The sequence below is a fragment of the Scophthalmus maximus genome, chromosome 2 (genome assembly GCF_022379125.1).
Source record: "Scophthalmus maximus strain ysfricsl-2021 chromosome 2, ASM2237912v1, whole genome shotgun sequence".
NCBI lineage: Eukaryota > Metazoa > Chordata > Actinopteri > Pleuronectiformes > Scophthalmidae > Scophthalmus > Scophthalmus maximus.
This window is the reverse complement of record NC_061516.1, coordinates 14,716,026-14,730,541: the sequence shown is the minus strand read 5'-3', so window position 1 is coordinate 14,730,541 and position 14,516 is coordinate 14,716,026. Positions and strand designations below refer to the sequence as shown.

Sequence of the window (14,516 nt, the reverse complement as noted above, 5' to 3'; positions counted from 1 at the left end):
TTCTATTCAATTTAATTTAAATTAAATGTAGATTAATTTCAATAAGACTATATCTACTATATTAATTTTCAGGCTGAGTTGATGATAACATGCAATAATGTGCATTAACACAATTATTTTAATTCTATATTTATTTTATTGTACTTGTTTTACTGTATTTGAGGTAAGGTGACCTTGAGTGCCATGAAAGGCGCCATTAAATACAATGTATTATTATTATTATTGTTATTATTAATAATAATAATAATCATAGTTGCATTTATTCATACATATAAGACATACTCAGCAGCGGGAGTTTCATTGTCCTCTTGTCATTTAATGGGCTGTCTTGGACGGTTTGGAATCGCCAAAGATGTTAAAGGGAACAAAATGGCCAAACCAGAATTTCCAGAGCACACGACAGAATATTCGCTGAATAATGCCACAGAGCATAGTACCAATAATGGTACCAATACCAAAAATAAATGATTCATAATAAGCAACAACAAAAACACTACACAACAATGGAATGTAGAAGGAAAGTCTCTGTAGATGGCACAGTCTGTGGTTAAATCAGGGGTGTGGCTGCACCAAAGTGCCGAAAAAAAGGGGTTGGCATAGCAACCTGTCAAACTGTCCAAGTTGTCCTCATAGCAACCCCCATCAGTGGCATAAATACGAATTGCTTTTGAGCACTGATATCATGTAGATTTTCCTGCTCACAGTGCAGGCATAATCTGTTCATATTCCAATCCGGATAAAAAAACATTTTAATCACTTTGCAGTGTCGTCTTTAATATTTTATGTTTAGTGGTAGGAGCTGTTACCAAAGTAAAAATACTCTGCCGCTGACAGAAACCATGATTATGTCTTTGGACTTCTTCATTTGTAAACCTATTGGAAACACTTGTTTACTGCAACTCCAGCTCCATGGCTCTCGTATTTTCGCATGAAAACACAATTTGCACTGTTCAGGATGAAGCTGTGACCCAAACACTTGGAAGGCTTGTCTACGATTCGCAGCGTATTGCACAGAAGTTGCATTATGTAAAGCCATCCTTACATTTTTATTGGATTATTCCACTGCCGAATAAACCCGGAGTCACACCAGCCCAAGTAAGGAAAACCACCCCGAAAACCTCTTAGCATCACTTTCGCTTGCTCTGGGATTCATGGTGAAATGGTGAGGTAAGGCTTCCACTGAACTACTGTCTCCTCGTAATTGAATGGAGATTTAATGTTGCCATCACCACTTCTTGCCAAGTCCCTTTCTTATGCACTGCCCACTTATATGAAAACTTAAGGCTTGTCATCATTGCAAAGTATGAATCAGATGTGATCGATAAAAACCACTAACCTTAAAATATCGAGATATAATTGGCTGGCCTGTCCTTATCAGTATGATTTAGTGGCCATTATTGAATTTATAATTCATTGGTCCACTTGTTTTGATTTGTAATCTATTGTACAGTCAGTGCACCATTTTGGATTATACCCTCAAGACTCAAGCAACAAGACGAAGACACAATCTTCACTAAAATCATAATTTATTTACAGAAACACATTGGAATCACTTTGAAAATGAACAATACAGTCCATTCGGATTTGATTATATCTATCTATTTGGCAAAATGTTTAAAAATCTAGAAAAAAAGTGGATCCTACCTATGTGCACTAGAATAACTCATATTGTTCTTTAGATACCGATCAAAGAGACGCTCCAGCTTCCCCCATCTTCTTCATCTTGATGCAGAACCCTGTGTTCCCTCTTCCTGTGGGGTTTAATTGAGCACGAAGAGCCAGTGCTGGTCGCTAAACACTTAATGGTGTGAAAGACTACACCACAAAGAAGCAAGCTGATGATCAAGTCATCAGATGCAACCCCCCCCCCCCCTCTCTCTTTCTCTTTTTTTGTTGCTGGTATATTTGGTGAGCCACTGTGACAAGTCAGTGGATACTTGAAGTGGTCAGCACTGAGCTCCCAAGGACAAAATGTCTGCAGACCGAAAGTGTTGTCCAAGTTAAATCACACACTGACACTGCCCGCCTATTATTGCTCCAATATCAGTGCTGCAGCGGACAGCCAGCAGGCCAACAGGGAGCGCGTGGACAACGTGGTTGCATGATTTTATTTCAATATGAGTTGGTTTAGTGTGCTTGGTTTTGTTGATATCTCCATTTGTGTTAGATCTTTAGGCAACCCGAGCAGGAAAAAGAAAACAACAACACTAACATGTTCCTAACCCGGTAGGATGCAAACTATGTACAGATTTACAGTATATACAGTACACATCGCCAGGCCAAAGAGAAATTACTCAGAAGTCTCTGCCCCCCTCTCTTTTTATATCCCCCCTCATATATTCTGCAAAATTCAACTAGGATCCACAGGGGGGTGGGCATGGGAGGTGGAATTAGTGAACATTTGTTGTAGGATCCCAAACAGCGGCAGTGATGAGAGGACAATGCCTTGAAACCCAGACAAAGACGTTTTCCTTAAAAGGACGACGACAAGTGAAAAGGCTCAGTCTGCCGAAGCGCATCAATGGAAATGATGGGCAGATCAGCACAGAGCAGATATATTGTTTTTCTGTCTGTATTGCTGTCATATTGAGAACATACAACATGCTGTACAAAACATGCAGCGTGTTTCAGCAACCTGCTACACGTTCTGTGGGATGAAGCTGCATGACCGTGCATCATTTTAGTGAACAGTAGTTTGTGTCTTGTTTGCATGCTGCGTTGGACTTCTATGTTTTGGTAGAAAAATGTCGGCATGACGTTGAAAGGAACACACATCATTCAAAAAAAAAGCCCCCTATACTGGGTGTAGCATCATATAATCATTAGGGCGAGAAACATACTGTTGGTGCAAATCATAAGTCAGATGTGAAGTGGGTCCCATGGTATTTCTCTTAGAATGTATTAATTATTTCCAGATTTGCACGTGTTTCGGCCCCAAGGTGCTTTTCAATCTGTGTCTGTGTTGTCGCCCATTGAAACAAATCATTTAAGCTAATTTTCTAGAGCACATTTTGCATTTAGATACACATAATTAAATGGATATGTTATGAAACAGACCTATCAGTCAAAGCAAATAGGCCTATTGCAGTAGTGGGTTGAATAGAGAGACCCAGAATACATTTTAAAAAGTGTGTTAACTTAAAAAAATGATATGATGATAACTAAATCTGATGCTAAATAAACAAACCAGATGCTGTGTTTGACATATTTTGATCATTTTTTGGATGATAAAGCTCAATTTGTCAACGCGGTGAATAATCAAACCGATGCACTATACAAGAACCCTTGACCTGAGCTCTCGACCGTGACCAACCCATCCAGCGTTCCCAGCCTTTTGTCACAATGACAATTTTTTAATTCATGCAACAGTTTTTTTGCTGATGTAAAAGGCTAATGCCTCTAACGTGAGTATAGCAGCATAGACTCTGTTATACCCGAGGTGAATAGTCCAGCAGTACTAGCTTCCACCCATACGGTGTTCATGATGAAATCTCTACAACATCTCTACAAAGCACAGAGATCAGTACGAATCTGTACAGTACATGGAGTACAGCAGTATTACATGTGTATACTGTGATCCTATATGTAGACACACCCATCATCTAGTTCGGCGTTCTGTGTCCTCTAAGCCAACACATTTCGGACCCTTTAAGTCAACCATGGTTTTCATATTCTGCTGGTGTAAAAAAAAAAGTGTTGAACAAATATGGACTGTCACCTCTATTTGGCTCATTTCTGTTTCTTGGAGCCAGGGTTGATCATGGCACTCATGTGCTACTGCTATGACTGGAGAGAATGATAATCGCCAGGAAAAAGATGATATAAATAGTAGATATGACTCCGAAAAATCCAAAAAAGTGTGAATTTCCATGTCACGTGGTTCAGGGTTTCATTTTGAGTGGAGAAGAAATTATAGTACATTGTGGATTATGATTTCAGCACTGTTCACTTTGCATTCAGACATCTCTCTTTTTCAGTGTAAAACAGTGTTGTTCTAGAAGGTACCACTTCTCCGTCCTGGGGCTTCAGTGAAAAACGCCGCTCTAGCCCATCTTCTTCTGTCGATCCAGGAACTTTTGTCTTCTGTCGACAGGTATCTCATCTAAGCCGATACCATGATTGCGTCCCCTGCAATGACAAATACAGCTTTTTGTTTTGTTTGATCATACCAGGACATGACAGACCATCGTGGCATTTAAAAACATGAAGTTGTGCGGCAATTATCTACAATTACACAGCATAAATGTAGTGCATATCGCCTATATGAAGGAGTAAAAATGAAGAAGATTGTCCTACCCTTGAAGGTCTGGAGGAATAGGCAGAGGCTTGTCGAAATCTTCCCTCCCCACCAACCAATATGTGGTCTCTATACCTTTTCCCTAGAAATAAACAACAATTAGCATTCATTCCACACTTCTACGAGGCCAGTGCTGCAGTGGACATATTCCATATCGCCTGTGTATATCATGAAAGTATGTTTCTCATTTTATTCACCTTTAACTCCGTCATGCCTCGGACTTGAATTTTGTATCCCAGCTTCAAGCTGTTCAGGATATCGACTGTGCTTTGGTTGACATGGATTCTGTAAGCTGTGAAAGGGAAATACAGACATTATCTCAACATTTGAACACTGAAATAGAAAATTTGAAACTGAAAAATGTATACGAGGCGCACATCTAACACCAGTATAGGCCTCTGAGCCTTCTAATGCTTTAAAAGCTTTTAGGTGGTTATAAATGAATCTGAGAAAATCTAGAAAATCAGGTTGTCGTTGTGGCCTTAAGCCACTTGGTGGCAGTGCACCACCCATTACTGATTTCCTATTAGTGGCAAAGATACAGTATAATCATGAATAAATGCAGAATTGTTCATTTGAATATAATAAATTACATGGAAAAAGCCGCTGACCAGTTCAAAGTCGAATTCCTTTCACTCCAGAATGATTATTATGGAGCTCCATGAAATGTTTGAACTTTGATTTACTTTACATAAGTCAAGTGTCTTAAGTCGTCAAAACTCAGATTGATATTTTATTCATATGGCATGCAAAGGGTCACTTGGTTATTGACGACATTTACACTGAAACTTCAAATTGGCCTCTAATTCTCCTGATAGTCTTAAAGGATTAGTGAGGACTGCTCACTTAAAGCCCTGTTTAGACTCAAGCAGCATGCACACAAACCGCCACACACCTGTCCTTTTTTTTCAACGTTCAGAAAGAAATAAAGAAAGAAAGAAAGAAAGACGGGCTCTGTTTGGATAAATAATGTGTGAGACACTCACGCAACCCTGTGGACTCCATTCGAGATGCTGTGTTGACAGTGTCTCCAAACAGACAGTACCGAGGCATGGTAAGACCCACTACTCCTGCTACGACTGGGCCTGCAAACATAACACACACACACACACACACACACACACACACACACACACACACACACACACACACACAGTGGAGTCAGTTTTAAAAACTGTTTTTAAAAACTGTTTTCTAGTAGACTCATACTATGCCTGTCAGCATTTCTATAAACTAATAAAATAAAATGTATCTGTCATTAAAGCTGCGTGCTTGCGCCTCTTTGTGCATGAAGAAATTCATAGAATGGACTTAGTGATCCAGAGTATGGAGTGTGTTAATTGGATGACAGCACTCTAAGTGGATAGCGTTTCTCTGTTCCAGGAATAAGTTCCAGACGGAGATAAGGGGGGTAAAAATACCTCCGTGCCTTAGTAGCCTGTGTTCCTGCATTCTTACTCCTCTGCAACAAATCGACTCTTCCTCACCCTGTATGTGACTCTCAAAATGCTTGCTTATAGAAAAAGTGTTGTATATCATGATGGTTAGAGCAGTGTCTAAAGGCACATAACGGGCGGACATATTGCTCACCGGAGTGCAGGCCAATACGGATCCTGACTCTGAGCTCAGGCATGTGCCTCATCTTGAAGGTCCCGATGCAGTGGAGGATGTCCAGGGACATGTTGGCCATCTCGGCTGCGTGGCGGTTCCCGTTCCTGGTGGGGACTCCTGAGGCGCACATGTAGGCATCTCCAATAGTTTCCACCTAAGAGACATAGGTATTAGAGTTGCACATGCACATGTTTAATGTGGTATTCTTCTCTCGACATGCTGTAACTCAAAGGAACACCCTCAATAAACAGTATAGATGAGACATATATATTTAAATGAGGTGGGAAATATGTTCCCGGAGGATATTCCGATCAGACATAATGTTTTGGCAACATCAACATTGTAAATAATCCTAGATCAAAATTTTTGTGGAAAAAAGACAATATTTTCTTCGTAAAAATGTTTTTATTTATTTATATTATTCATTCATAAGATTAAAAATTTTGAGAGAAAAATCAGTAGGAGCCTGGCTTTTAAAACAATTTTTTGTTAAAGATTCGCGGTTCAACCAAGTACAAATATGTGTCTTTCATTGTATCTGAAAATGTAGAAAACACAAAATCCTGCATTCATCACCTTGTAGACATCATGCAGCCCAATGATAGCATCGAAGAGTGTGTAGAGGTCATTGAGTAGGTCAACCACCTCGATGGGCTCACTGAGAGCTGAGATGGTGGTGAAGCCCACGATGTCACTGAAGTACAGAGTGACGTCGCTGAAATGCTCCGGTTTGACGGGTTTGCCTGTCTTCAGCGCCTGGGCCACGGTCCTTGAAGGAGGAGGAAGGGGATTGGGGGGCAGTTAGAGATTTCTCGCAAGGCCCAGAGATGGCAGAATGTATTTTCTTATACTTTCATGGATTTCATTTTTCGGCACACACGGACGTTTACAGACATTAAACTGCTGCCCCTTGGATGGTTTTAGGATTCCCTCCTCGTCAACATGGCCGATTCAACAAAAAACATGGCCGCGACATTGCATAATGTGTTAACTCTGTGCAGTGACAGCATGGTCAATAAAGGAAAGCCACTTCTCTTCATTACATCTGTTATTTGAAATGACAGCATTTGTTTTTCATTTGATGCGACGCAGTAAAGATCCAATGGGATACTCATTGTTGTAAAAAGTTCCATTGTATTTTGTTCAGGTTTTATTGTTTTACTACTGAAAGCATCCAGAGCTGAGAGGTATTTTGGGTGAAAGCTGCATCGTAAAACAAATCGTAAAAGGAAACAAAAAGCTAGTGACATTTTGATGATATAAATCTATTCATCACTGATTAAAATAACACATTCCAACACAAACAGGCTGTGAAAAAATATATCAGCGGGACACAGTCCATTATTTTTATATGGTGGTTAACTCTGAGTGTTGCATTTGCGTATTTTGCGCGTTAATTGTATTTACTGCTCCACACAGGTGTCTGCTCATATCCTCAGTGTTGGCAGATGTTCCCACGGTTCCTGAATGCAGCAGAGCTACGACCAAAGCCGGTACCAGCTGAAATGCTAATTCTGCCTCCTAATCGCTTAAGTATCACATTACTATTGTGATTGTGAGGATGCTTCGCAGGCCTCCAGAGGTGAGTGCCGCTCATCAACCTCGCCAGCTGTGCTGTGTGTGCAGAATAAGGGAAATGTGACAGAGCATGACAACACAGTTTTATCTTTTGTTTTTGATGAGTAAGTGAAAGCTGCAGGCCACTCACCTGGGCAACATCTGAGCCACCAGGTTGTCAGTCTTCTGTCTCTCCACCTCCAGCTCCTCCGTCCTCTCTCTGATCAGATCCTCCAGGTTGGACGAGTACTGCTCCAACATCCGCAGCATGGAGTCAATGATGTTGGTCTTCTTTCCCATTGTGATGCGCTTGAACTGTCAGACGAAAAAAAGGGCGGATGGGAATGTCGCCCTCAGCTTGCTACTTTTGTACAGAGCCACGTACAGCACAAGGAGGAGAAGACCCGTGTCTGCGTGTGCTCTCTGTGTCTGTACCTGTTTGAAGATCTCCTCAAAGTTCGGCCTCTTCTCTGGCTCTTCGCTCCAGGCCTGTTTCATAACCTGTATCACGTCCAGAGGGGCCTCGTCCACTGACACAGTAGGCCGACACAAAGGAGGAGGCTCTTTGACCTTGTTGATAATCTCTGTCGACACCATCCACACAGACAACAGCACAGAGATGTTGAGCGAACAGGTTTTTTCACGCAGCCAGTTTTGTCAAGTAACTGTGAGTTTGTCGGTGATGAAAAACCGAAATAATGCAGCATTTTCAGCAACAACTCTAATATTCATAGTCATTTTATTTTGAAATCGGTGTGATCGATTTCTGGATAATGTGGGTGGAAGGCCGTTAAAATGACAGGATGAGCACTAAAAAACATAACCCTATGCACTAGTTCACCAAAAACATTTAGAATATGAAAAAACCTTTTGCAATTTCTTTCAACGTTACCATCCTGTGGGGTCACCAATGCAACACTCACCCTTAGGAGGCATGTCCAACATGCAGAAAGGTGCAGAACGAGAGATGATCTCCTGCATAATGACGGCAAAGCTGTAGACGTCTCCAGAGAAAGTCCCCTTCCTCCTCAGACCAGGACTTCTCAGCAGCTCAGGAGCCGTCCAAAGCAGATCTTTTATTTGATCAAGAAACATGCAAGACTCTAAATAAACAAAGAAAACTAAATACACACAAGGAAACTCAATAAATTAGCCTGTGGATGCACATAAACTCACTCTCTGGCTTTTCCTCATCGGTGTCAATACTTTGGGCCATCAAAATTTCATTGAACCCATAATCTGTCACCTTCAACACAAAGCGCCCGTCGACCACACAGTTACGGGATTTGAGCCGTCCATGGACGATGTCATGATTGTGCAGGTACTTCATTCCCTGGTGACAGTTTGTTAGTTAAAAAAAGTTAAAAAAGAAATAGATACAAATTAAAAACATGATGAAATGAAACACAAGTTGTTTTTTGCCACTCTTACCCGGATCAGATCCATCATCAGGGAAGACTTGAACATCCAATCAAGACGCACTTCCTCGTTGTTGAGCAGATCCTCCAGGCTGCCCCTGGAGCAGTGCTCAGTCACAATGCCAAAGATTGCAGAGTCGAAGAACAGCCCCAGGAACAGATTGAGGTTCTCATGTCTCATGTGTTTGAGCTGGGGGGTGGGGGGGCAATGCACACATCAAAACTGTGAACTGCAGGGATTGTTTCTCGGATATAAATTCACTTTGTGGTCTTTCTTCAACGTGTCATTTCTTGTTCAGACAATTAATTTTCCTTGTACACAGGATTTACAGTTGTGCTTCCTTCTCATTCTCTCACACGTCCACTTACCTTGACAAAGACCAACTCGGTGCTGCTGTTGACATCTGATACTGATCTACCGGGACATTTCTTCAACCAAACCCAGTCACCCTGGGAGGTAAAACAGAAAGGCACAGTCAGTGCAAAGCCAACAACACCCGAAGACGACAATGTTACTGAATGTGTAATGCCAGATCAGACTCATCTTACCTGAAACACGGCAACATTCGAGCTGTCTGGCGATGTGGCCATGTAGCTGCGGCCTGACACGGAGTGCTGAGGCGTCTTCATATCCAGCGTGCTCCTCAGGATGCTTTCATCGTTGAGCTTCTGCTCACACACCCAAGTTCGAAGAGGAAACGTCATGCACAGCAGAGAGAAGCAAACCGCAGCAAAAAATATTCTCAGTATTTTCACAGATTCAGCACAGAACTCACCCTTTTGCTAATTTGAGTGTTGATGAACACCAGGTCATCCAGGGTAAGAACTATCTTCCTTGGGCCTCCAGTGCCGCTGCCTCCAAAGCTGAACCCAACCATGCCAGTTTTCCTAAAGAACATAATGTGTTGAATAAAATCACACAAGACTGCACTGGATGATACATTGCGCTTTGGTAATCTGGTGCGCAAACCTGTAACGTTTGAAGAAGTTGACTCCACAACCAGACAATGCAATGAACAAGAGCAGAAGAAAGAACAAAGTGACTGAATCCAGGCCTAAGGGAGGAGAAAAAGAGAAGGGTAACACGATCACAGGCAGTTTGGATGAACCGAATTCAGCAATGTACGCCTTACCAGCTTGTAGATACATTTCCAGTGGTAACGGCCCTATTAGTGGACTCACCTCCGGTACAGGCAAAATAGGGGCTGAACCAGCAGCTCGAGTCTTTGTAAGGCGTACTGCCTGCGAAATGGATGGAACGACCAAGGTACTTCAGGCCCCCGGTCTTCCCATCCGTGTGAGCAGCGTCCAGAGTGTGAGTGGAGTAGAGAGAGGTGCCCATGCCACTGTAGTCCAGTACTACGTAGCGAGCCTGCATGCCTTCTCCTCCCCTGCCGGCCATCAAGTGCTGATTAAAGCCTTCAAATTGAAAGCCGCCTTCACTGTCGCCCAGTATCTGACCAGTGACCCAGCGACCCCCCTTGGTCCGTGCCTGCTCAGCGGCCATCGCAATGTAATACATCATGTTGTAGATGGTGCCGAAGAATGGAGAAACCTAGCAGAGGATACAGTGATGTGGCAATTTTGATAAATGTTCGATTGTTTCTTTGTTTTTCTGCTTCTTCCAGATATGTCATGATTTTCCACTGTGACTTAGCTATTACATTACACAGAGTCTTACCTCCTCTGGTGGTGTGTTGCTGCGGATTTCAAAGCTGTTCTGAGCATCTTTGAAGGCCTCATGGAAATTGCGCTCACCAGAATCCATAGTTATGGTGACGACTCCATCATATGCTTTTCGCAGGTTTGTGTCATTGCCAAGAGCATAGTAGTTGGCATCTTTGTAAGGTAATGAGTACAGGAGCGTGTCGTAGGGGATGAACACGTAGCCACGGTCGATCATACGCATAGCCAGTGCTGTAGTCAGAAGTCGGTACTGGGCTTGGCCACCAATGAGTACAGAAGGCATGCACATGATGACCACTGTGGAGATAAGAGGGTTTAAAAACACATTTATTTGCATGATTCATGTGGAACATGTGGAAGTAAGCGGGGAGGATCTCTTGACCCTTTTGGACATCAACATTTCTACATTTTTCAATTCACCTCTGACCCGGTCTGCTTCCCTTATTTCTGTCAGGGCTCTGCGAGGCCCGTCCTTGTCGGCCTCCATAGTTACAACAGGGTTGACAGGCAGGCCGAGGGCCCTCAGTGACGACGCCAGCTCCTGTCCCGTGGCTTCCCAAATGTCCGTCTCTTCTGAAATGATGGCAACGTGTGCCCAGCGGAAGAACCGCAACACAGTGAAAAGCACACGGGAGGATAGCGGCAATGGCCTCAGGAAGGTGGGGTACATCCCTCCTTTTTTCATCTCAGGTTTGAGGCAACCCCAGGAAAGAATCCCAACATCCCACTCTTTTGTGTACAAAGCTGCTGAGGAGCAGTATGCTGGGTTGGCGGGGCCCAAGAAAGCAGCACCATAACCATCCAGCTCAGCAAAGCGAGCAAGAGCACGGGACGAGTCGCAGTCCTCATTGATCAGTGCGTAGTCATACCAATAGCCTTTGTTTAGATAGGGGTCCTTGTTTATACGCGCCGTGGCGAGGCGGGCCGCCAAGTCCGGTAGTGCTTTAGAGTATAAGAGGTCACATGTCCAGGGTCCAACCAGGGCCACCTTGAAAGTGGTCGCCCAGGCTTGACAGGGCATCAATGAGACAATGAGTAAGGGCAGAAGGAGCCAGTTCCCCCACCATCTCCTGTAGCGTTGCACAGGGGATGATGGCATCTGTGGTTTCGATGACGATGATCTTGATGACAATGATAATGATGCTGCTAATGATTCAAACACTCTACTGCAGCTGTTTGCAGCCACTTTCAGTCCATGTTTTTTCCTCCTGACCTTTACTGGGTCTTGCCGCCATCGTGGGTGGTAGGACAGGTTGTGCAGAAAGCGGGGGTCTCTGTGACTTGCCATTTTCTCACACAGCTATTCCGACGCTTCAGACACAGAAGAGGAGTGGAGAGTTTATAGTGATTAGTGTGACAGCGAGTGTGTCTTTGTGTATGGGACCTTCTCCCTTGGCACTCAGCAGGCCTCTAGTCCAAAGCTGGACAGGCGACAACACAACCCCAAGCCATCACTGCCTCCAGAAAGAAAAAAAACAGGAAAAATTTAGATTACAATGCAGCATTGCAGCAATAGATCAATACAATGTGATGTTTATGTGCTACCTAAATTCTGTGTTGCAATCCCTGACCTGAACTTGAATCTTGCTGCGCTGTTTTTTTGTTTTGTTTTTGAGCAGACTGTGATGTTGAGTCTTATCTCCATCTGTCTGTCTTACAGCGGACATGGTGCCCAGAGTGCAAGTGCTGTTCCTTGGAGAATTAATGGCATGTGAGTAGCAAGCTGATTAGTTCAGCCGCAGTCATGGAGTTTAAAATCAAGTGCCAGGTAATGTGGAATTGGCTTTCCTGTGTCTGTTTGGTCTAGGTATCCATTAACCCTTTTTAAATCAATCTATTGAGATCTTCAATATTATCAATTTCTGGATTATTTCTCCTCTGAAACTCCAAATTCTTGAAACCTGCACCTAAATTTATATCAACTGCCGGAAATATCTCAATGTCAAATTGTCAAACAAAAAGGTGAGTTTGATCGAGCTTACACTGGTGTTTCTGGATCGTTTAGTTCGGAGGCTTAATTGTTGTAATACAAGGAAACAAAAAAACAATCCGTGTTCAGGTATGCACTTTTTTAAAAATGGCTGCCTTTGTTTGAGGTTTTGATGCTGACAGCCGAGCAAAAGGCCTGACTAACAAACCTGACAGTGGTAAAGGAAATGTAAACTGCTTCTCCTTAGTATCAATATCAGTAGTTTCATGATTTCACTTAGAATATTTTTCTAAAGTCTGTATATCAAATTGCACGAGGAATTTTCTTGGTAGAAAACTTGGATGGAAACCACCTGTGGCTATTTTTGTTTTATGTATTCTTTTATTAAAAAAGATGATGATGTCTTCAAGCTGTAAGGCAGCAAGCATGCCGCAACCAACAAACCTCCTAAGGTGGCTATTACTGACACTGTCTTATCAGTTGCTAATATGTTAAGAGGAGCACTGACTAGAATATTATCACTGAAATAAAAAAAAAATGGGTCAAATCATGTTAATCCTCCAAAAACTCTCTTTACCTTTCATATTTAGATTTTGTAGCAAATCAGTAAAATGATGAATCAATCTGTGATGTCACAAACAGCTTCACCTCTACAGGAGCAGCTCTACTGCAAACAGACCTGAACAAACCTATTATGATAAATTATGTATTCACACGAACATCATCACACATATATTAATGACGTGCTAAACAGACTTGAAAAGAAACAATTCTGACCTGGAGCAGTTTTTCTACAGGACCCATGTCAGCGTTGCCAGTCGTTGAACAGCACCATCCAGGCCCCGGGTGGATTAATTGTACAGAAGAACACAGCAGGAGGAGTTCTCTTTGGTCTTTTATTGTGAAAAAATACCATAGGTAATCCAAAGAGCGCAACCATAAAAATAAAAAAAAATATTTTTTTCAAATTATCTCCCCTTGTGTCCAAGTTCCTTAAAGACGACACCAAACATAATACATCTCCAGTAGGTTAGTCTTGCTTTAGTCCTTGCTTTGCCTGTTTTGGACTGGGACCCACCTGAATGCTCAGAGCAAAGAAGACGGTTGCGTGAGAAGAGGTGCCATCCTTGATCCAGAGTTTAGATTAATTAAAAGAAAAAAAGAAATTAAGAAAGGTATGGCAGACAGCAGGGGAGAGGTAACAGGTAGGAGAAAGGGGAGAGAGGGAAGGACTGGAAGGCTTTGACTTCTCAGCCCGTCTTTAGCTTTTAATCCATACTAGTGTGGGGAGAGAGTGTGTGTGGAGGGAGGGCTGCAGGTGATGGAAGAGGAGGTGAAAGTAGAGGCACATTCACCCTGTATCCTTCACACTGCAGAGAGATATGTCCATATGTCCACAGCTGTTTTAAAACAAACTAAAACAAGCCGTGAGCAGGTAAGGCTGATTTGGTTCCTTGGGGGATTTTAGCAGTAAGAACTGGGAAGGATTGTGATTGCAAGTGGATTTACGTATTGCCCATCTCTCCACCTCCAACTGTTTCAAATTGAGGGCTAAGTATTCAACCGCAACAGGGACACTCGTCAAAGTCCATGGTGAACTTTTAAACTCATGATCCTGTTGGCTGTTAATGGGCCCGAAGCAAATAAATTGACGAATAAATGAAGCAACAAACTTACTCATACAAACAGGAACAAATACAAAACGTTGCAGTGTTAATAATCAAATCATAGAACTGCATGTAGTTACTCGAAGCTTGTGCAGTGATTAAGACGCCTGCCCCTGCAGCCTGGTGTGACCCTTCTGTTGCAGTTCAAATCCCTCTGAGGCCTTCCCTCGTGTTTTTCCCTGTTTGTCTGCTGTGGCTAAAGATGCTCACTGAAATTTGGTTTGACTCCTCACACATTCACAAGGTGAACGATAGACGCCATTCTTCCAAATTACAGCTTGGAATGTAACAATCTATTTCCCTCAATAACCTGAACAACACCAGACAATATTCATGAACGCCAAACAGAT

General features: G+C 42.6%; 1 protein-coding gene across 2 annotated transcripts; it reads right to left on the bottom strand.

The window, feature by feature from the left end:
• Positions 1–1,509: 1,509 nt before the first annotated feature.
• Positions 1,510–13,716, bottom strand: gucy2d (guanylate cyclase 2D, retinal). 2 transcript variants are annotated; one of them, XM_035625693.2, is made up of 19 exons: positions 13,277–13,716; positions 10,990–12,027; positions 10,565–10,866; positions 10,066–10,438; positions 9,854–9,938; positions 9,660–9,771; positions 9,433–9,552; positions 9,253–9,333; positions 8,897–9,073; positions 8,642–8,798; positions 8,389–8,538; positions 7,901–8,049; positions 7,617–7,780; positions 6,485–6,677; positions 5,888–6,062; positions 5,284–5,382; positions 4,495–4,589; positions 4,297–4,379; positions 1,510–4,128 (listed from the first exon to the last, which is right to left on the bottom strand). In XM_035625693.2, exons 2-19 carry the CDS (start codon positions 11,855–11,857, stop codon positions 4,044–4,046), a joined length of 3,468 nt encoding a protein of 1,155 aa, XP_035481586.1. In that variant the 5' UTR covers positions 11,858–12,027; positions 13,277–13,716; the 3' UTR covers positions 1,510–4,043. The 2 variants fall into 2 exon arrangements, with proteins under 2 accessions (XP_035481586.1, XP_035481585.1); XM_035625692.2 differs by having other exon boundaries at positions 10,990–12,023.
• Positions 13,717–14,516: the final 800 nt, after the last annotated feature.